The sequence below is a fragment of the Dama dama genome, chromosome 24, assembly GCF_033118175.1.
Source record: "Dama dama isolate Ldn47 chromosome 24, ASM3311817v1, whole genome shotgun sequence".
Lineage (NCBI taxonomy): Eukaryota > Metazoa > Chordata > Mammalia > Artiodactyla > Cervidae > Dama > Dama dama.
This window is the reverse complement of record NC_083704.1, coordinates 54,176,489-54,196,830: the sequence shown is the minus strand read 5'-3', so window position 1 is coordinate 54,196,830 and position 20,342 is coordinate 54,176,489. Positions and strand designations below refer to the sequence as shown.

The 20,342-nt window shown below is 57.2% G+C and overlaps 3 protein-coding genes and 1 long non-coding RNA gene across 10 annotated transcripts; 1 reads left to right on the top strand and 3 right to left on the bottom strand.

Annotated features, from left to right (window-relative positions):
* Positions 1–225: 225 nt before the first annotated feature.
* HYAL2 (hyaluronidase 2) lies at positions 226–5,371 on the bottom strand. 3 transcript variants are annotated; one of them, XM_061128526.1, is made up of 4 exons: positions 5,243–5,371; positions 2,155–3,134; positions 1,367–1,456; positions 226–961 (listed from the first exon to the last, which is right to left on the bottom strand). In XM_061128526.1, exons 2-4 carry the CDS (start codon positions 3,082–3,084, stop codon positions 551–553), a joined length of 1,431 nt encoding a protein of 476 aa, XP_060984509.1. In that variant the 5' UTR covers positions 3,085–3,134; positions 5,243–5,371; the 3' UTR covers positions 226–550. The 3 variants fall into 3 exon arrangements, with proteins under 3 accessions (XP_060984509.1, XP_060984508.1, XP_060984510.1); XM_061128525.1 differs by lacking the exon at positions 5,243–5,371 and adding an exon at positions 3,965–4,082; XM_061128527.1 differs by lacking the exon at positions 5,243–5,371 and adding an exon at positions 3,656–3,792.
* Positions 4,700–10,823, top strand: LOC133045908 (uncharacterized). Its single transcript, XR_009690372.1, has 3 exons — positions 4,700–5,294; positions 6,662–6,749; positions 10,337–10,823. It is a non-coding gene; the product is annotated as an uncharacterized LOC133045908 (long non-coding RNA).
* Positions 7,975–10,373, bottom strand: TUSC2 (tumor suppressor 2, mitochondrial calcium regulator). Its single transcript, XM_061128539.1, has 3 exons — positions 10,098–10,373; positions 8,873–8,993; positions 7,975–8,702 (listed from the first exon to the last, which is right to left on the bottom strand). Exons 1-3 carry the CDS (start codon positions 10,241–10,243, stop codon positions 8,637–8,639), a joined length of 333 nt encoding a protein of 110 aa, XP_060984522.1. The 5' UTR covers positions 10,244–10,373; the 3' UTR covers positions 7,975–8,636.
* A 404-nt stretch (positions 10,824–11,227) lies between the features above and the next one.
* Positions 11,228–20,245, bottom strand: RASSF1 (Ras association domain family member 1). 5 transcript variants are annotated; one of them, XM_061128516.1, is made up of 7 exons: positions 18,617–19,724; positions 17,822–17,928; positions 17,085–17,370; positions 13,596–13,700; positions 13,100–13,397; positions 12,861–12,976; positions 11,228–12,188 (listed from the first exon to the last, which is right to left on the bottom strand). In XM_061128516.1, exons 2-7 carry the CDS (start codon positions 17,824–17,826, stop codon positions 12,042–12,044), a joined length of 957 nt encoding a protein of 318 aa, XP_060984499.1. In that variant the 5' UTR covers positions 17,827–17,928; positions 18,617–19,724; the 3' UTR covers positions 11,228–12,041. The 5 variants fall into 5 exon arrangements, with proteins under 5 accessions (XP_060984499.1, XP_060984498.1, XP_060984501.1 ...); XM_061128515.1 differs by lacking the exons at positions 17,085–17,370; positions 18,617–19,724 and adding an exon at positions 19,810–20,245; XM_061128518.1 differs by lacking the exon at positions 17,085–17,370 and having other exon boundaries at positions 18,617–19,708.
* Positions 20,246–20,342: the final 97 nt, after the last annotated feature.

The following is a 20,342-nucleotide window of genomic DNA, read 5'->3' as shown; positions in this document are numbered from 1 at the left end:
GTCCTTGGTATTGGCGTAGAATGGGAGTCCCTCCGCTCCCAGTGGCCAGTGCCCTCGCAGGACAGCCAAAGCAGGCAGCTCGGGCCTGCAGATCCCAGTGCACGTGTGTTATAGATGAGAAGGCCCCAGCAGAGAGTTTCACAGAGACACCGCTGAGCTCAAACCTTATTTGGAAGAGCCTGAAAGTGCTCTCACATGCCCTGGCCCAGGCACGGACAGTCCAAGCAAAGAAGCAGTTGTTTTATATTTAATTTACAAAAGAGACCCCAAAATAATAATAATAAACTATCCAGGGGCAGGGGAGTAGGGTCAGGTCCTCCCCGGCCCAGCCATGCCCCTCTTCCTCTCTGGCAGGGAGAGATGGGGCCTTCCAGGGGACTGCCCCTCCCCCTTAGAACAGGGGGCGGGAGCTGGTATGGACATCCTACCGGGCATCCCAGAGGGCTCTGCCCCTCCAGACTCTGGTTTGTCCACCCCTTGCGGGCTCCTACATGCCTGACAGACCCCTTGTGGCAGAGGCCAGCTGGCCTGGCAGCTGGGTGAGAGACCCTTACGAAGTCCAGGTGAAGGCCAGGACTGCCACTGCCAGCAGGCCAGTGAGGTGGGACCCAGCCCAGGCCCCACTGGCACCACCAGCTGCCCGCCTGCGGTCCCACTGGCATTGCTCACCGCCCCAGCCTAAGTAGCACTGGCAGCGAAAGTGCGTCTGCAGGTGGTTGCGGTCGGCCCAACTGAGTTCCCCCTCTGGTCGCAGCCGTGGCTCATCAGGTGCATGGCTAGGCACTAGACGGAAGCTGCTGGCACTGAGGTGCAGGAAGGTGTGAGCGTTGGGGTCCCGGCGCACACAGCGCCCATGGCCGTGGCACTGGGCCCAGCTGCAGTACTGGGCAGCCCAGGACACATTGACGACATAGGGTACCAGCGACCGAGTCAGATAATCCTTGAGGCGCCAGCAGGTCTCCTGGGGGCAGAGGACAGGGAGGCGGGTCAGAGGCCTCAGCCAACGTGGAAACTCAGTCCACACTGTGTGACTGCACCTTCTTTTAACAGCGCGTGACACATGCACGCCCGTACGCCTGAGTCCTCACTGTTCCCATTCCTTCTAAGAAGAGGGTGCAGGCAGGGACTGGAACCCAGCAGGGCAGGTGGGGCAGGATGGAACTCAACAGCTGGTCAAGACAGCAACTCCCTCTTCCTGGGTGAAGGGCAGGGGTGGGGGTGGGGGTGGATCTTGTCTTCTCTGTTGGGACAGAAGCTGCCTTGGGAAACAGAGGAGGGGAGCACTTTGAGGTTTGCATTCAAAAGCGCAAACACTCTGCCTCTCCCTGCAGGCTCAGCTCCGGTTGGCTGGGTGGGTCTTACTTACGTTGCTGGTGGTAAACCCTGCGTCACCCCAGAGGATAACGCCGGCTGCACCCAGGGCAGCACTCTCACCAATGGTGGAAATGAGATCCATCTGTAGGGGAAGCGGATGAGACCACAGGGTGAGAAGCACAGATGGGGTAGGCAAGCCCTAGCCTGTACCCATTTACTGACCCCCGACTCCAGCCCAGCCCTCCCCTTCCCAGGCAGCAGCTGTTTCACTTTCTCCTTAAATGTTTAAGCCATTTCCACCCCCCCCACTTTGGCCTCCCATTCTCAAGCCAAGGGCCCACTTGAGCCTGGCATCAATCTATCAGTCGTGTCCAACTCTTTGCAACCCCATGGACTGTAGCCTGCCAGGCTCCTCTGTCCATGGGATTTCCCAAGCCAGAATACTGGAGTGGGTTTCCATTCTGTTCTCCAGGGGATCTTCCTGACCCAGGGATCGAACCCAGATTTCCTGCATTGCAGGTGGATTTTTTTTTTTACCATCTGAGCCACCAGGGAAGCCCTACATCTATCAGGATGGACTACAGAGTCAGAATGCTAGGCCCAAGGGCCTCCTCTGCCCGGATTTCCTGGGAAGTTCTGGGCAAATTTCTCAGCATCTCTGGGCCTCAATTTTCTTACCCACAAAATGGAGATAACAAGGTCACCCTCTCATAGGGTTACAGAGAGAATGAGGTGAGGGGATGTAGAGTAGTTAGTAAACTTGGGGGCAGGAGGCCCTCTGGTAACCCAAATGTGCAGTGCTTTCCCAGGGAAGAACACAGGGCCCTGGGAGGCACATACCTCGCTAAGCCCTGTGAGTCCACGGCTATAGGTGGGCCTCGTGAAGACGTAGACTGGGAGTGCATGGTTGGCATGATGGACGTCAGCCACGCGAAGAGCCTCCTGGACACGGAAGCTGACGAAGTTGCGGCCGTGAGTGGAGGAAGCCAGTGTCTCTTCCAGGTAGACAGAGGGGAACAAGGCCGTACTCTCGGCCCAGAGCCAGGCCAGCTGGTCATTTCGGGAGACCTCAACATCAGGGCAGCGGCCTGTATAGGTCTCCCAGTTCTGCACATAATCATGGTTGTAACAGTCAGGGAAGAGGTAGAAGCCCCATAGGTGCCGAGGCCGAAATGCCTTGACAAATCGCAGTGTCTCCAGCATGAACTGCCGTGCAGCGAACTCAAACTCATACTGTGCCTCCTTGACTACGCGCTCTGGTGGCCAATCGGGGTGGCGACTGGCCACCAACTGGCGTGATAATCGGCGGTACACATCCTTGTCCTGCCAGTTGCGCACCCACACTGGCCGCCAGTCCTCCCAGTCGATGACTGCCAGCCCTGCAGGCTCCTGTGTACGAATATAGCGTTCCACATGTCCCTTCAGCATCTCCAGGTGTACCCAGAGGCTGCCATTCTGTGGCACACCACCATGCACTGACCTCCCCACCGAATTGAAGTGTGGATACATGCCCAGCCGGTCACGGTAGAAGATGGTGATGTTCTGATTTACAAAACCCTCGTTAGGTGAGGCCTGCACATCAAAGGCCTTCATGTCCTTTGGGTCCAATGGCATCTTGTGGCGGGGGCCACAGTCCTGTGTGGGCACATCCCATGCGACCACAAAGGGCCGGCCCGTGAAGATGGGTGGTGCTGTGGGCTTCAGCTCCGTGGCCCATGCCACCGCCAACACCAGGGCCAGTGTGACGGCGGGGCCCAGGCCTGTCCACATGCTGGGGGCTGCAGGAAGTCAGTGTCACCTGCCGGGCACCAGCTCAGGAACTGGTGAAAAGGTGGGAGACAGCAAGTAAGTCTAGAGGATCCTGGAGGTCATCCACCCCAAACCCATCCACACTCCCAAAGCCCACGCTGCAGCAGGCCACCGTGCCCAGGATTGTTCAGACTCTATTATTAGCTATAACAAGTCTGAAAGACCACAGGCCACTGAAGGACAAGCAACACATCCAGGTAGCTCACTGCCAGGAGCACAAGGCTCCTTCCTGGACAAGTAGCCTATGGCTGGGCAGGAACTGCTGTTAGGTCTGTGACCCCTCCGAAACTGGACGAATTGAGCTATGGACTCACTGCCGAGGCTCACTCATGACTGAGTATCACCCAGGACAAAGTTTCTGAGAGCCCCAAACCGAGGCTCACTCTACCCCGTGAAGAACTCTTGGTCCTGAGAAATCACAGCATTTGGGTGAGGCAAGGCACAGCTCTTGCACTAGCTAGGAAGCTGTAACTCAGCCCCGAGTTGGTATCTTTTTTAGCACCCGCCCAACAGAAAAGTGAGGCTAACAGACTTTATCTCAGCGCAGACACTCTCTCCCAGCTTGGTGGAGGCCCCGCGGGGACAAAGGGGTGGTGGATCTCCCACGGTGGCGCCAGCAGACCGGCCTTTCCCTCTACAGCTACCAGGAATGCGCGTGCCCGCGGGCCAGGCGGCCGGGGGTAAAAGCCCACTCCACCTGGCCTTTGTCCGGAACCCCGCCCCCGCCCCGCACGTGGGGGCTGAACCCTGCCGGCAAGGGGGGCGGTCTGGGCCGCCTCCCCGGGGGCTTCAGAACAGAGCTCGCGGAGACAGCAGCTCGGCTCGCACTGCCCTCCCTCACCTCGCGCAGGGCGCCGCCGGGACCTGCGCCATGGCCACCTCCATCTCCGTCCCAGCCCGGCCCGCAGCTCTCCTAGGCACTGCCCCGGCTCAGCGCCTCTCCTGGCTCCGCCCCCCCCACCCCAGCCCTCCGGCCCTTTAAGAATCCAGCGCGGAGGCGGGCCCTGCGCAGGATTTACGGCGGGGGAGGGAAGGTGTGCCTGACTTTCGAGGTGCCAGTACCGCGCTTTGGGCTCCGAGGACCGCAGATCCTCTTCCGAGGGATGTAGCCACCGTTCTGGGACTCTGGGGTGCCTCCAAATGGGGCTTTCTCCCGGAGGCTCAGCCATGAGCGCCAAGTCAGCCTAGAGTTCACCCCCTCAACCTGCGGCCAGTGGTACACTCCTCCCTGCTCAGCGACGCGGCCCGCCGCTTAAAGGGACAGCGTAAAGGACGAGGGTCGGGAAGGGAATGAAAGTAGTGTGGCGTTCCCTCACTCGTCCGTAAGGAGGTGCTGTGGGACCCTGAGGCCTTGGCTGGGGGCAGTAGTGAATCTGGCTCTGCACCCCTGAGTGTAATCTCCAGTCCTGCGGCCCCCCTTTGTATGGAAAGGGGGACGGTGACCCGCAGCCTGTCTGCGGTCTCCCGGGACAGTACTGCCCCGCCCCCTTACGGTTCAGGGCTCCCCTCCCCCGACCCTGGTCGGAAGGGAATCCCCGCCCCTTGCCAGTCTGGGGCTGGGGGGCCTAGCACCCGCGTCTTAGCCCATCCAGGGCTGGGTGGAAGCAGTGGTTGTCCTGGTAACACAAGCTCCTGGGTCGCAGTTAGGCCTGCCTGGCTGGGAGCCTATAAGCCCAGCGAGCCCTGAGGGTAGGGCGTCCCCCTGCTCCTGACTTGCATCTGGGACGGGCCAGTCCTTGAGCTTCTATCCCCTCTGTCCAGCCTCTGGGGGCCCTATGGGAACCCCCAAGTGGTTCTTTCAACTCTGAGAAGGCTGCCACCCTTACAGAAGTTCCTGGCCGAAGGGCAGAGGAAACCGGCTCAGCCAGAAGGGTTCCCCTGGGCCTCCGCTGGGTATCCTGTCTTTTCGCTCTGCACGCCCCTCCCTCTGGGGGGCAGGCTTGGCGCTACAATGGAAGCGAGAATTCCTTGCCTCTTCCTAAATCCGCTTCCCCGGGGTCCTCAGCTCCCCAAAGGGCCCGGGTCTGCTTGGCCAGCCCATCCCCGCGCACGCGCCTGGGAGGAGAGAGAGGGAGCGCCATGTACCAGGGTGCAGACCAGTCGTCTGCCCTGGGCTCACCTGTGTGGGAGTCCGTCGGCCCAGTAGGTCGGCGGCCTCCCTCCTTCCCGGGGTAAGTCTCTAGCCAAGCTACTCGCGCCAGCTCCTGCCCTTTGGGCAGCCCGCCGGCGACTTGATAAACCCCATCCCTCCCACCGGCTCCCGCCTCCCATCCCAGCCCTTTATCCTCACTTCCTGCTGCCCCTCAAAGAGGAAAGGGCCAGGAACAGGCGCGGGGGAAGGGACCGCCTTGACCCTGTTTCCCTCCGGTTTGCCCTGCTGGCTGGTTGCCTGCCCCGCCCCTCCCCTGAGTAGGCCCTGGCCCAGCAAACTACACCAGGTGACAGGAAGGCTGGGGGACCCAGTCAAGGTGCCAGCCTCCCCCATGCTGACAGCTTCCCAAACCTGCCCCTAGGGCTGAGGCCCATCCTCAAATCCAGCAGCTTATGAGTGGAGGGGCCCTGGTGGTGGTGCTTTGGGAAGTCAAACTACTTGGGGGATGTTTGGCAGATGGTTCCCTAAAGCAGGTGGTGAAGAGAACCAGCCCTGGGGTGGGGGGTGTTGGGGGAACTTACAGGAGTTGAGTCATCTTTTTTTCCACTGAGAGCGGAAGCATCTCTGTGTGACAGAGTGGACAAAGTGTGACAGAGTGTTGATGTGGGTGATGGGCGGGAGGGGGGGACAGGGCCTGGGAGGCTTCTGTACGGTGCTCTCGTCAGAGGACATTCCTGGGTGGTTCTCACTAAGATGCTGCCGAATACAGGGCTCCTTAGAAAATGGATGAGGCGGGGGGTGGGGTGGGGGGGTGTATTTCTGTGGGAAGAGGGTGTCCATAATGTGGCTGGCTCTAGGGAGGGCTGCAGCAGGGTTCCAGCAGACTCCTTCAGAGGTGCAGACAACTCTGCATACCCTCAAATCACCCTGGGCCTACTCCCCCTGGACCTACCATCCCACCCCTTTGATGCCTGGGGCCTCTCCCCTAATAGAAGGCTGTGTAAGCCTGGTGGAGTGGGGGAGGTGGGCACGTATCCTATAGTCTACCCCTGATGACCAAGGAGTCCAGGACATGGCATGGGAGGATGGTATCCCTGGACCACCAAGCTGGCTCTGTAAGGGACACAGGCCTTGGAAGCTCCCAGGGCGGGGGCCCCTGGGGAAACAAAGGCCAGACTATACTGTTCCAGGGCAGGGACATTTCCTCAGGCAGCCAGCAGGAAGGAAGTGCACACAGCCCAGTGGGAGGGAGTTGGGAAGCAGAGCCATGACCCTCATTGTTTCCCGCTTCAGAGTCAGCTAGGGCAAGCCCAGCACAGGGAGTGCCCCACAGTGGGACAGTGATGACGGGATGCCACCCGCACCGCAGAACCCTGGCCCTGGGGCAGTCAGTAGGAGGGGCAGTGAAGGGTGATAGGGCCTTATGCCTGGCATCTTACTGCACAGATGGGAAGATACCGAGATGAACTTCAAGTCCCGACTGCAGAGGGTGATCCTGCTCCAGACTTGACCAGTTTAAACCTTCAAAAGACAGGTAGGCCAACTTCTCAGACCCAGCAGCCTGTGTCCCTGAACTCTCTCCTCTCTTATAGGGAGTTGGGCTGATGGCCAAAGGCTAGGCCTAGCAGAGAACTGGCCTCACAGCTCGACCTGAGAAGTGTAGACCAAATGTTCATGGGGGCAGGTGGCAGGTAAGAAGGCAAGGGCAGAAGGGATGAGAGGAAGTACTAGGTGACTTGAGTTTTACCTGCTGGAACAGAAGCCCCAAGTCTACACTCCTGGGAGTGCCCACCAGGAGAGGCAAGTGGATCTGGGCTGCAGAGTTCTGCAGGAGGTCAAGGGCAGTGGCACCCACCTAAGGCTGGGCCTAGAAGGTCTATGGGGCTCAGGCTGTGACCTCATGTGGGGTCAGCTGCCACAGCTGGGGACAGAACTGTTCCAGACCTATCTGAGGTCACACTGTCATCTCAGGTCAGGCAGGTGGGGCCAATCCCTACTGAAGTATCCCAGGGCCTTCCAATTCCAGGGTCTCCACTTACTGAACATGAATACACAGTGGCTCTCCATCCCGAGCGGGCCTGCAGTGAGGTCTATGTGAATATACTGCCACCTGCTGGTTATAGCTGGGATGGCCGCAGGCTGGGCTCAGGCTCTTTCTGGACCTTGCCAGACATCGGTGTGACCAGAGTCCTGGACCCAGGTCTACCTACTATGCCCATGTGGTGGTCCAGGCTGCTGTCACAGCCTCAGAGGATGTCAGTCTTGTATGCAGGGTCTACAAATAATTTTATTGAACAAATAACACAACAGCCTTCCTAGATTGAGGACTACCCTCCCCAAGCCATTTCTCACACGCTTAAAGCACAGAGTTTGCACAGTAAGGAATTTAAAAAAAAAATCATTTCTATGTAGAAATCAGACTCTGCCCCCAACAACATCATGGACTAAACTATTTACAAGCTTTCACATTTTAAGTATTCCTATTATGGTTGTTCTCTCCTTTCTGCCCCTATCCAGGGGCTCCAGTACTTTTCTTTTGATTGATCCTGAAGGGAGGGGTATACTGTAGGAAAAGGGGTGGTGGGCTCCTCAGAGCTACTGGCACCAGCCCTAGGGTGCTGTGCCTCACCACAGGGTGGCGGATGTGTAAGGGCAAGGGGGATTAGATACAGTAGGTGGGATGGGGCACAGGCATCCAGAGCCCTTCCTGATCCCCATCCTATGCCCTCTCAACTTGGGGTGGGGGGGGCAACTAGTTGCAGTGGGGAGGGATCGGGCCAGCCCTGGGTAGAGGGAGAAACCTCCCACACCAGTCCCTATTCCTATTAACAGCCAGCAAATTGTTCATCCATCTGGGGCTGGGAACAAATGGGCAGGTGGGCAGGAAAAATCAGGCTTGTTCTGCCCCCAGCCTCTATCCAACACAGGAGGAATCGAGGTAGCAAACGGCTGAAATGCTCCAACGAGAGGGTAAAGGAAGTGAGGGAAAGGAAGTTCCTACTTTTGTAGAGCTCCCATTGCCCTGGGGCTGGAAAAAGGCAGACCTTGCTTGTAAAGTGCTGCAGCCTCTAGCAGGGCTGGGCCCTAGGCAAGCTTGGAAGAATGCAGGCCAGGCAGGGGCACAGGAACCAGGCATTCCTGACCAGCATGTGCCCTGCCATGCTCCTTGTAGGGACTGCTGGGAAAGGTGGACTGGTAACTCCGCCATCAGCCCTCACCAGCTTCCAGCCACCTCTGGTCCACATACAAACCAACACCCAACCAGCACTGTAGGACTGCCCTGCTCACAGCTGAAGGTTCCAGGCCAGTGGAGTTTATTCACTGTTGTGGCCCCAGCCTAGGTTCCTCAATGGAAGCCACACCTTGAGCCTGGGGGTGTCTTGCTGGGGCAGGGGGTGTTTATGCCTGCCACCCCCCAGGCTCACACCTCATAGAGGATCACAGGGAAATCCACGTGGATGCGGGGGGGATCCAGCTTCACGGTGCCCTGCCATGGAAACAGAGGCTAGTGAGGGCCGGCTCAGGGCCCCTACTCCAGGAAGCCTTCCTGTTCCTCCCAGCTCCTCCCCCAAGAGCCCCCACCATGACAGCAGACCCCATCTGGGTCTAACTTCACACATTCAACACAGGCTCTGTGACCACTGCCCAGCCCCTCACCTGAGGAATCAGGTTCTTATGCACCCGCCTCAGCTTGGCCCGCTTCTGCCCGTTCTTGGTGACGATTGTCTCCTCATAGAATTCGTGAGCCAGATCCCCATCCTCGTCATAGAACATGGAGCTGTGCAGAGGGAGAGGGGAACAGGCTGGGCTGGAGCCCCACGCTAATCATGGCAAATGCCATAGACCACAGGGAAGTATGCTCTCCCCCAAATGGGGAAGAACAACCTTGGTGGGAGAAAGGGAGGTTAATATGCCTGGAGAATCCCTCGCTTAGGATCTGGGTCCACTAGAAAGTGGGGAGTGGGATGGTGGCCAGTGCTACTCTGTCAGACCCTAAGAAGAGAGGCCATACCAAAACGTCACTGGTTTGTTCAGCAAGAGTAGCCGTTCCATCAGGCCCGTGCCTTCACCCAGGACTTCTAGAGTGAGAAGGATGGTGGCCTGGGTATGCTGGTCTCACTCCAGACGACACTGCTGGCCCAAGGCCAAAGCCTGAGATAGCAGATGCCTGAGCTAGGAGGGAGCCTGAAGGAAAAAAGGCTGCATCCTCCCCGGTCCAGATGGCTGATGCAACCAAACTGCCATTGTTGGGGTCCCCCTAGATTCTACGTCCAAATTCCAGCAACACCTGAGCAACAGTCCCCAGGGCCCATCAGATCCAGGCCGATCTAGCGCTCCTATCTGGGCCCCTTGAGGGAGGGGAGAGGTCAGTGCCCCCAGATCTGGGAAAACATACCTGGGGTGAGGGTCTTTTTCCCCAGATCCCAGCCTCAACGCTAGGGCCCAGTCCTACTCTCCCAGCCACTACCCAGACAGGTCCAACCCTACCACTGTGAGGAACAGAAACAGACAAAACAGAGGGTCATTCTCTCCTAGGGAGAACTGGGGGTGAGGGAGAATAGGAGCCTTCATCTAGAAGGCTGGGATGGAAAGGATGAAAGGAAGAGGCTCTGGAGTCTCAGGGAGACCCTATCTTAGCTTTATCGTACGGAGGACCTGCCCAGGGACAAGCCTCAGGCCCACTCTTCTAGGGAGACCTTCAGAGCAGCCAGGCCACCAGGAACCGCCTGCTCGGCTTTCCCCACCCCTTGTTCCTATGGGGACCTGAAATATGGGAATCGTCCTGTCTCGGCTGTAGGGGGTACAGCGGCGGGAGCGCCCCCTGTCGCGAGACGCCCAGCCGCCCGTCTGTCCTCCCGGGGGCGGAACCCCGCGCCCTTACCCGCGGCGCGTGAATACGAAGGGGGGCACGACTCGGCCTCGCGGTCGCACCAAAGCTTGCTCAGCGACCGCCGCCTCTGGGCCACCGCCCCCCGCCGCCGAGGTGAAGGGCCACAGGCCCCGAGCTTTGGAGCCGCTGGCGCCCATGTCAGGGCCGCCGGCGCATGGCGGGCCCCGCGGTAACTTCGCTCTTACAAGGCCGTCGGCGCCACCATGCCCTGCCTGGGCCTTGGCTTGCAGATGCCGCCGCCGCCGCCGCCGCCGCTGCCGCCGCCTTCCACAGGCTCCGCTGTCTCCACGGAAACCTCACTTCCGCTTCCGAATGCGCCGCGTGCTGCCCCCTCTGATTGGCTGCTTCTCTCGTCGGTCCGCGGGGTGGGACCAACAGCCGCCCTCAGATGCTAGGTACCCCAGCATGCACCGCAAGACGTCAGCTCCCAGCAGGCCATGCTCTATCCAGCTCGGGCAGCTCCCACCAGGGAAAGTGGTTGCTGTCCCCTTCGCCTGGTTTCTTTGGCATGTATGGCGGCTCTGATGTCCCCGACTCCTAGAGGTCAGGCTCAGCGGACCTGCCCAAGCACCGGGTACCTCCCCCAAACCAGCACGTTAGGGCCTGACTCCAGGCCGGACTGGTCAGTGCCCATCTGGCTTCTATCCCCATACCTTTTTTTGCCATCCCCAGTTGTGGGCATGTGGAGGAGAAACTGAACCTAAATAAAATTAAGGAATTGGCCAATGGTTGTATATCTACATTCAGGGGTCAAAGAACTTCAAATTCAGTGTTCTTTCAAAACCCACCAGAAGCTTTGCTTTGTGGTTTGTGGACACTAACCTTTGGTACCATGACCAGTGTCTGGTCCACAACAGTATCTCAGTATTTGGTGAAGCGCCTTCCACAGCATGGAGTGTGTGGTTTCTCTAAGCTCTGGCAGTTGATGTTCTTACCCCCACTACAACCTTAGCCACAGGGTTTGAGTGATGACTGAGTACATATCCACATACCACATCCTTCACAGATTTGTCCCATGGTACCACTCAAAAAGTTACTGTGAGCCTGTCCATCAATCTTGGCAGCCACTGGCATGTGGGGCAGTTGCAGATGAGGGCCCATAATAGAGTCCAAAAGCAGGAGAATTCTTAAATCTTTATTTAGCCAATTTTCTCAGACCCCAGGCCCTGATGACTATTACCCCCACCCCTTTCCCCACAGGAGGCATTCAGCTGAGGCCACAAAATAGTACATACATTCGCACACATCATCAAAAATACCCAAGGGAAAGACCCTGGCTTTGACTGGCAAACAAGGCACAGACACCTGGGCCAGGGCCCACATTCACAGAGAGCCTGGCCCAGGGACATCCTCCTTGGAGGAGGCAGAGGCACTATTGCTGCACCCTTAGCCAGCACTCCCTGACCTGAAGGTGTGTGAGGAGTCAGAGGGTGCTGGAGAGGGAACCCTAGACTCTTCCTTGATGCCTGTCTTATCTTGAACACCCACCCTTGGTTCTGATAGGGCTATCCTGAGACACCCCCCTCCCCCATCCAAGATCCAAATCACACAACCGTTCTGCATAGACAAGGGCCCTCATCCCTGCAAATGACCCTATTATGTTTGTAGAGTCTCCAAGATTCTCATATCTGAGACAAATTTAAAGAGACTTCTGTCTCCTCTACCCCTGCTGCAAGCCTGGAGCAGCTTCCCAGGGCAACCCTGGCCCACCATGACCCAGTACACAACAGGCAGAAGGGTGAAGAGCCATGCTCTGCTCCACCCACTGGTGGACACAGGGGGCCAGCTCCTTCGCTGTTCTCTGGGCTCGTTCCCCCCAGCAAGAGAGGGCCTCCATGCACACTCATTCCTCAGGCCACAGGGGCCTTTGCACACTCACACGGCACGCCCTTGGCGCTGCCTACTCTCCTCCTTCCACCCCGGGGGTACAAGAGGTCACCCCAGGGGGCAGGCGTGCAGGGCTTCCTGAATCTTCTGGCGACAATAGGAGTACTTCTGCAGGATCTGGCGGAGGTGTTCCTCTTCTTCCCGCTGCAGGATGCGCAGAAAGTTGTGTAGCTCAGGCATGCTGAAAGCGTCCCACTGGAGGGGGAGAAGGGAGACATAAGCTACAGCAGGCACTACCAAGTTGGCAGGCTCTCCCCAAAGATGACGACTGCATCACAATCATGCAGCTAGGATGGTGCCTTCCAGTGTCAGGTTCCTACCTGAATGGTCTGTGTTAAGATTCCCAACAACAATACATAGAGAAGATGGGTCCCACAAAGTAGGGCAGTGATCTCACGGACAGGCAACCAAACCAATGTTCTTTAGCTACCTGTGGACAGGTCATGCCTACTTTCTCTGAGTTTAATCTCCCTCTGCAGAGGCACTACCTTGGAGCCAGACAGCTTCCCGGTAAAAAGTTCTCATGCCTAAAGAGGGGCACCTCCATGCTGTCCTGTGTCTACCTGTGTGGCTCTGACCTGGCATGAGATCACCATGCCATCAGATGGACTCCTGCATCTCCTAAGGACTTCCCATGACAGGGAAGAGCAGTGCATCAAGATAGTTCTTCCTGGTTTCCTGAGGCAAGCCCTAGACCTTGGCATGAATTTCCTGGAAACCTCCACTTTAGCTGCAAGGCTCAGGCACTTCTGCAGAGGCTTTGCAGGGCTTGTCTGCAGCCCTGTTGCTCCTTTAGGTCTTATGGTAGCTGCAACCCTCCAGTCCTGCCCAGTCACACCCAAGAAACTAAGGAGAGCTGTTACTCACGTTCACCTCCCCAGAGTCATTCTCCTTCAACACAAAGCTTAGGGCCTTCTCACTGGGCCCTGCAAGGAGCCGGAGGCGTAGGGGCTGCTCATCATCTGACAGCTTCCGGAGGTACACTGTGAGCCAGGCAGAGGGAAAGGAGGGTTTAATTAGAGCCAGGCACAGCCCCCTCAGCTCCTGCATGCACAGGCGCATGTATATATACCCTCACACATGGTGGGATGGGGTGGGAAGCCCACCTTGGCCCTGGCGCTCAGCCCGCTCAAAGAGTGCAAACTTGCGAGGGTCATCCACCACCAGGAACTTGCGCAACAGGGCCTCAATGACCTCGCGTGCCCGTGTGCGTGACAACACGTGCAGGTGCTTGACAGCATCCTTGGGCAGGTAGAAGGAGGTGCGGCGTTTCACAGCTGTGCCCCGCCCTGGGCCGCGCCGGGCATCCTGCAGGGAGGGTGGCTTCTTGCTGGAGGGAACGGAGACAGGGCGCACCAGCTTCAGTTGAACCTTGATGAAGCCTGTATAGGAGCCATCCTTGTTCTAAAGAGGAAAAACCAAACTGTGACTAGGTGCCAGGTAAGACGGAACAGGACTGGACACTACCAATCCGCTTGGGGCTAGGGTGGGTGTGAATAAATCACTGCTCAGGCCTTCCCAAGAATACCTCAGCTGTGACCTTCTGGGCATCAGGCACATGGCTGGGTTCCTATCTCTCTCCAAAACAGGCTGTCAACTCACCAGGCTCATGAACAAGTTGCTGTTGATCTGGCCATTGTACTCCTTGATCTTCTGCTCAATTTCAGCTTGAGAAAGGTCAGGTGTCTCCCACTCCACGGGCTCATCCTGAAAGATGGGCAGACATGGAGCGATGACCCTCACAGAACCCATTCCTCTGCAATGCATGTCACAGGCAAGAAGATAAACTCTGGGTGGACCACTTTGTAAAATGGCCTGTGGGCAGCCTTTGGAAACTGACAACACAGCTCATGGCCTGATGAGAGGAAACCATCATAGCTCCTGGTTCTGTATTCTATGGAGACAGCCAAGGCAGAATCATTTGGCTTCTCTGCTGCTGGCCTGGAGTCTCCTCAGCCCTGGGTAAGGGTCTAAGAACACCTTGAAATCAAGGCCAGGATAAGATCAGAGACTCAGAAGGAACAGCTCGATCTCAGCACCCTAGCTGGGTGGGGTCAAGGTGTGTCCTAGAGAAGGCAGTTCACTTCGCCTCTCTGCCTTGGCCAGGACTCACTGCAGGGCGAGAGGTACGGGATTGGTGCACACCAGGAGACCAGCCACCAGGGGGCAGGCGGAGAGGGGCAACTGCTACAACCTTAACACTTGGTGGGGCACTTGGGCCGGGCCTACATGTCTCAGTCTTAGTGAGAAAGCCACTGTGACATGCCATTTGATCTTGACCTAAGTTGCAGAAAAGGCAGCTTCAGGCCAGGCTCCAATCCACCAGAGGTGGACATGGGCAGCCTTCTAGTGGAGCCTGTCCCACAAGTGCCAAATAGGGAGGCTTATGCACCTCCTCCCTGCTGTCTAGAGGGTTTAGCCCAAAGATTTTAGTTCCACCACTCAGCCCTTCCCCTTGTTCCTCCAGGGACTGGATTCTTATCAGAAGGGTGGCGTGTGGGCCAGGGCTTCAGCCAAACTCCCTTGTCTCCTTGCATCAGCCTTACTTCCTGTTGACGTCAGACAGGCCCTAGTAGGAGTGGGAGTGTCACAGACTCAGCTGAGATCATCACTGACCAATGCGCTGTCCCAGAGAAGTTCCCATCAGAAGGTCTTCTGCAGAATAACCTTAACCTTCTGTTCAGCTTTGAGCCCAGGACAGCCAGACTTCTTCCTGACTACTGCTTTGGAGTCCCCTAAGCTTAACCATCTGATGGCTCAGATGGTAAAGAATCTGCTGGCAATGCAGGAGACCTGGGTTCGATCCCTGGGTGGGGAAGATCCTCTGGAGAAGGGAATGACTACCCACTCCGGCATTCTTGCCTCGGAAATCCCATGGACAGAGGAGCCTGGCAGGCTACAGCCCAAGGGGTTGCAGAGATTTGGACACGACTGAGTGATTAACGCTTTCACTTTCAAGCTTACACCATTTCATGCGAACAATAGGAAGGACAGATGAGGGAGTAGAGTAGAGTTCACAGCCTTTTAGCAATATGCTCTTCACCTAGTAGCTGCAGCTGTTCAGCTGTCAGCAAGTTGTTGACACTGAGGACTGAGGCTCTCGAGGAGGGGTGGGAACCAAAGCCTGTTTGCTTCCCCAAGCTTCCAAAAGTCTCGTAGATGGAAAAGAGCATTGAGAAGTGAAAAACTCTAGCAGAGACCTTGTTGGAAACCTCATAGAACTGGTAAGAACAAATGGTCTGGATCCTGGAAAATGAGGGATGGGGGGGGGGGGGGGATAAAATGATGGCTAGACGGGCTGGGAATAAAGGATGGATGTGTTTGTTCCACCAAGAAGGATTTTGGACAAGGCGTGCCTCAGGGGAAAGGAGTGTCAGGATGGAAGAGGTGCTAGGGGCAGGAGGAAAGCTGAGCAGAATCTAGTGCCAGGGCAAGAAGGAAGAGAATTCTATTTACAGAACAGGGTGATCAAAGGGATGCTACTCACTTATTCCCTTCCTTATGATGGATGGCTCTGAGCTCTAGCCTGGGTCTTCCCTCTTCCCTTCCTGGGTTGTCCAAGAGCCCCGAACTGGGATGCAGTGACCTCAGTTCCAGCCCCTTCCCTTCTCCAGGTGAACCTCCCTCAAGGACTTGGGACTGGAGGTACTGTATTGTCCTGCCAGGACTCTAGAGGAGAGAGTTTCATTTTCCATTTTCTAAAGCTGACTGCTGGAGGAGAATTCCACAAGTTGTCCCAGAGGGACATACAACAGGACCTTGGAATTTCCCTTCTGTTGCACTCCAGCCACTCACCCTCTACTCTGCCACTATCCAGAGTGACTGATGGTTTGTTTTTTTTTTTTAATTTATTTTTAACTGAAGGATAATTGCTTTATAATATCATGTTGGTTTCTGCCAAACATCAACATGAATCAGCCATAGGTGTATATATCTTACCTACAACTTGGGACTCCACAGCCTGCTTTTCAATTGGTTAGTGTCTTGTGGTTTTTCTCACCTTTCCACGACGGAAAAAGGCTCAGGCCTGAGTGACACAGGGACAGTCCCAGGGATCCACCCTCAAACCTTGCACCCAAACTCTGGACTGAGCTTTCAAGGTATAGAATTTTCATCTAAATAATCACCCGTAACCCCTTTCTCTTGGCTCACGTAAGGAGTTCTGCCCCACTGCTGCCAGGCATACTGAACTTCACTTCATGGTCGCCATCTCTCTTTCCTGCGCTTCTGAGATGCACCAGCTCTGAGCCTGGGGGTCACACCCATGGCACACAGCACAGAGGTCTCTGATGATGGGACATCTGGGGGGCTCTGAGAGGCGCAGTTGCTCCAGAACACCTTACAGTCCTAGATTAGTAATCCCCATCTCTTGATCCCTCTCAGGGCATTTTACAATCTAGCCTTTCCCACCTTTCCTGGGCCAAGTGCTCCTGAATGCTGACAGTCCAAAACAAGGCTTCCTTCCTGGCCATTCCCAGATGCCCTGGTCTGCTCTTGATTTTTCTATGTATGCTGCCCAAGTGAGTACTCCTGGTCCACTGCAGAGGAGGGGAGACTCGGAATCTTCCACATTCCAGCAGCTGGCGACAGGCCGGGACTGGCAAGAGGTGGGGACCAAGCTAGCTCCATCCAGGAGTGGAAATGGAGGGGCCTGGACCTTCCTTTGCCTCTCTCCTAAACACACTTCTCAATTCCCGGCGAGGGCTCCTCCCCCTCCATTTCCTCCAAGTCCCCCAGAGAAGGGGTGGGAGCGCCCACACGCGGAAATCGAGGCGGTAGTCTAGACTGCACAGTCAGCCTTAGTAAGGGGTGGATAATGCCTGTCACTGGTCTACCCCAAGCCACTCAGCTGCTTCTCCTGGTTCAACCGGTCTGTGATAGAAACAGCAAGGGCTCGGCACCCAGTACCGATGTGCTGAAAGCCCGACACACGGTTCCGAGGGCTGGCCCCGGTCCGATTCGAGATCCACGCTGACAGGAGGGCGGAGCGGCCCACAAACTCTCGAGACTGCAACGTACCGGGGAGGGGCGGGATCCCAGCGCGGGATCCCAGGGCGGCCCCGCCCGCCTCCCTCAACCCCCGGTCCCCACCTGGTCCCGACGCGGCCTGCGTGCCAGCGAGGTACGCGCAGTGAAGTACTGCTCGAGCTCTGAGTCCGAGTCCTCCTGGCTGCAGTAGCCACTGCTTGTCGTGCTGTTCCAGGTCATCTCGAAGGAAGGCGTTCCCGCGTCCGGCTCACCCATCGCCGCGCCCGCCAGCCCGCCAGCTCCGGTGCACCGGTAGACTCCCACCACCGCCCCAAGCGCGTGTGCGCGTGCGCGCCCGTATATGAGTTTGCGTGCGCCGGAACCCGTGTCCGCGCCGCAACCGTTAACACTGAAACGTAGACAGCCAGGATCTAGCTGTCGTCTCATTGGAGGAGGAATGTAGGAGGGCGGGGTCACACACGCCTCGCCTCCAAGAATGATCTCAGCCCTGGGGCAGCTCAGTTCAGCGCCGCCTCGCAGACCCCGCCTCCCGAGGGACACTACGGGGCTTGTGCGCGTGTGCACCAGCGTGGCCTCGAGGCCGGATGCAGCTGCGGGAAGGTGCGGAAGTTGCGCTTGCGCGTAGTCTGGGCGGCTCCGGGCGGTTAGGGCCGAGTCAGCACCCTCCGCGGCACCCCTTGGAGCCCGCGCGCAGAATTAGCCACTCTCTGTCGCCGGGAAGTCGGCTATCAAAACGTTTATTGCGTGTAGCGCCGGGCGGCCCTAAGGAACGCCTGCAATGTGGCCCACTCGTCCACGCATCCCTGCCTTGCCCGTAAGCTCCCCGGTCCCGCGCTCACCACATTCGTGTCCCGCTCCAGCGCCGGTTCCCAGCCCAGGTCCCGGGGCCCGCAGCAGTCTAGAGAGACGAGCGCGCGGCAGCGGTAGTGGCAGGTGAACTTGCAATCTGCAGAGAGGCCTGGCCGTGAGGTGGAGGAACCCCAGCACCAGCTCGGAGGAGCGTCCCGGGGACAGAAGCGAAGCCCCGGGATGAAGGCCGTTGCTCATCGTTTTCTGCGTGACCGGCCTTATCTCAGTCCCCATTAATACCCACTGCCACTCAGATTTTAGAGTTGGTTCCCCGCCCCCCGGCCCGGCGCCTAGAAACTGGCAGGAAGACATGCTGTGAGGGATCCAGGCCTGCTTAACAGTTGGATTTCTAACGCCTAGGGCAGAACTTCCCCTTCCTCATTATCAGCGTCCCTCCCTCCTCCCATTTACTGGAGGGGGAAACAAAAAACTTTTAACTCAGTGCCCCCTCGAGTCATTTTTCTCTATTCCCCTTACACTCAAAACTTACCAACACTGGTCTCTTAATTCCTCGCCTTCATCGTCTACCCATTCCAGTCAGTCTTGCTCCCCTCCCTCCAGGAAACTCAGAGACCACACTGCCGAATGCGGTGGTCCCTTCTTCACCTTCGAGCATCGTCAGATGCTTGCTCTCTGGATACCCCGGGGGCCCTCACTACCGCGGTTTTCCTCCCACCTCACTGTAGCCCCTGCTCAGGGGGCTTCAGCTCTGTTTCAGCTTCCAGAACTAGTGGTGGGGTGTCCGAGGCCCAGTCCTGACCGCTTTTCTGTGTACACTGACCTACCTTAGATCCAAGGCTTCCATCTGACCTCCTCCTTGAGATCAAATTCAGTGTATCAGTATCTTCATTTGGATGTCCAATAAACATTTCAACCAGACATGGCCAACATTTAACTCACTTTCCTACTCCTTTTAATTCTTCACTTCTCCTCACCCCTGCCTTTGCCAGAGTTCCTCAACTCAGCAAAAAACAAAAACCAAACCAAACCACCCCAACTCATCCTTGATTCCTGTTTCTGCCTCTGACACACACCCAAATTGTCATGTTTTTCATTTCCATGGCCACTTTATTTCTCCTTGGGAACACTGCTATCTCGCAGCCCTTGTTCATGCTTTGTATGCTGCCACAAGTCCCATACTCATCCTAGCTGAATAAAGACAAACTCCTGTACTAGATGAGAGGGTCTCCATCACACACAGGCTTGGGACATCTTCCCTAAGTTCCTAAATGGGCCAGAGCAGTGATTTTCAACCCAGGCTACACATTAGAATGACCTGTTTTTAAAAGTCGCTGGTACACTCTCAGTGACCTGACTGATTCAACAGGTCTGCAGTAAGATCCAAGGGTAGGGGTTTGGAGGGCTGTGAAAGCATCCCAAGTGATTCTAGATGGTGTATGGCCAGTGAGACAGCAATCTCAGCTTGCCGGTGATTTCTGGGAGGGCAGAAGCACCAACTGGTGTGTGGTTGTGTTTCATGTTTTAGCAGCTGGTTGACTGGACCTGCAATAGGTATTTGCTAAAGACAGACTCAAAACTCCTGCTTGCAGTCCTGTGCCCAAGTTTCTGACTATTTCCAGGCCTTCTCCCATAGGTGGGTAAGTTCCCTTCACCACAGGGATTCTCTTGGGGGACTTGGCAAGTGAATCTTTCCAAAGGGGCAGGTGTAAGAATGTGAGCCCAGAGACTGACAGGCACAAGCCTTTCTCAAGGAGGGCCAAGGCGCTGGTTAAACTTGAAAGTAGCACCTTGTTATTTACAGACAAGCTCCTCTGCCTAACTCTGTCTCTAAGGCAGGTGGAGCTTGGCAAGGTTATAAACTATCAGCCCACACTCTCTTGTGCTATGGGGCAAAGGTAACGGACCTGAAACGTGGGACCATCCCCCCGAACCCCTCCATCGCAACTTGGCCCTCAGCGACGGGTCTGTCCCTTGGCTGCCCGTTTCGCTCCCGCCAGCTCTTGGGTCCGCTACTCACGCGCGCACTGCAGACCCTTGCGCACGACGCCCCAGATGAAGTCGCCACACAGGTCACACCACGTGTGCGTAGCGGGCCCCGCGGGCTGGAATCGGTGGCCCCGGCCCGGGACCTGCTGCCTTGAGGAGTTGCGCGCTGTGCCCGGCGCGATGCGCAGTGCATTGGCACGCTCAAGCCGGGTGCGGCCCGGAGCGGCGCACCGTTCGGGTGCCAGTTCCCGCAGTTCAATGAGCTCAGGCTCAGCGGACATGGCCCGATCGGGCCGGGTCTCCGGCTGGTTCTGGGAGCTAGCGAGCGCGGGGCGGGCGGGGCCGCGGGGCGGGCCCCGATTTGGCACCGCCTCCAGGATTCAGGCAGAGCGGCGGGAGAGCAGAGGAGAGCGGCGCAATGGAAACCTGGGCACCCGCGCTGTGTCGGCCCACAGGCGGAATGGGACGGCGGGTGCGGCTGGGGGCTGCTGTCTCAGAGTCCCCGCCCTCCGTTTCCTATCCTCCCTTCATCCAGCGAGCCACTCCCCTCCTCTTTAACAACCA

Excerpts from the sequence above, each read along its gene's own strand:
- TUSC2 (XM_061128539.1), bottom strand. The coding sequence starts at position 10,243 with ATGGGCGCCAGCGGCTCCAAAGCTCGGGGCCTGTGGCCCTTCACCTCG. Across the intron at positions 8,994-10,097 it reads TTCGTATTCACGCGCCGCGG|CTCCATGTTCTATGACGAGG; the intron begins GTAAGGGCGCGG and ends CCCTCTGCACAG. Across the intron at positions 8,703-8,872 it reads ATAAGAACCTGATTCCTCAG|GGCACCGTGAAGCTGGATCC; the intron begins GTGAGGGGCTGG and ends TTTCCATGGCAG.
- HYAL2 (XM_061128526.1), bottom strand. The coding sequence starts at position 3,084 with ATGTGGACAGGCCTGGGCCCCGCCGTCACACTGGCCCTGGTGTTGGCG. Across the intron at positions 1,457-2,154 it reads GACTCACAGGGCTTAGCGAG|ATGGATCTCATTTCCACCAT; the intron begins GTATGTGCCTCC and ends CTTCCCCTACAG. Across the intron at positions 962-1,366 it reads CAGGGTTTACCACCAGCAAC|GAGACCTGCTGGCGCCTCAA; the intron begins GTAAGTAAGACC and ends CTCTGCCCCCAG.
- RASSF1 (XM_061128515.1), bottom strand. The coding sequence starts at position 20,059 with ATGTCCGCTGAGCCTGAGCTCATTGAACTGCGGGAACTGGCACCCGAA. Across the intron at positions 13,701-17,821 it reads TGGAGCGGGACACGAATGTG|GATGAGCCCGTGGAGTGGGA; the intron begins GTGAGCGCGGGA and ends CCCATCTTTCAG. Across the intron at positions 12,977-13,099 it reads GGCTGAGCGCCAGGGCCAAG|TGTACCTCCGGAAGCTGTCA; the intron begins GTGGGCTTCCCA and ends CCTGGCTCACAG.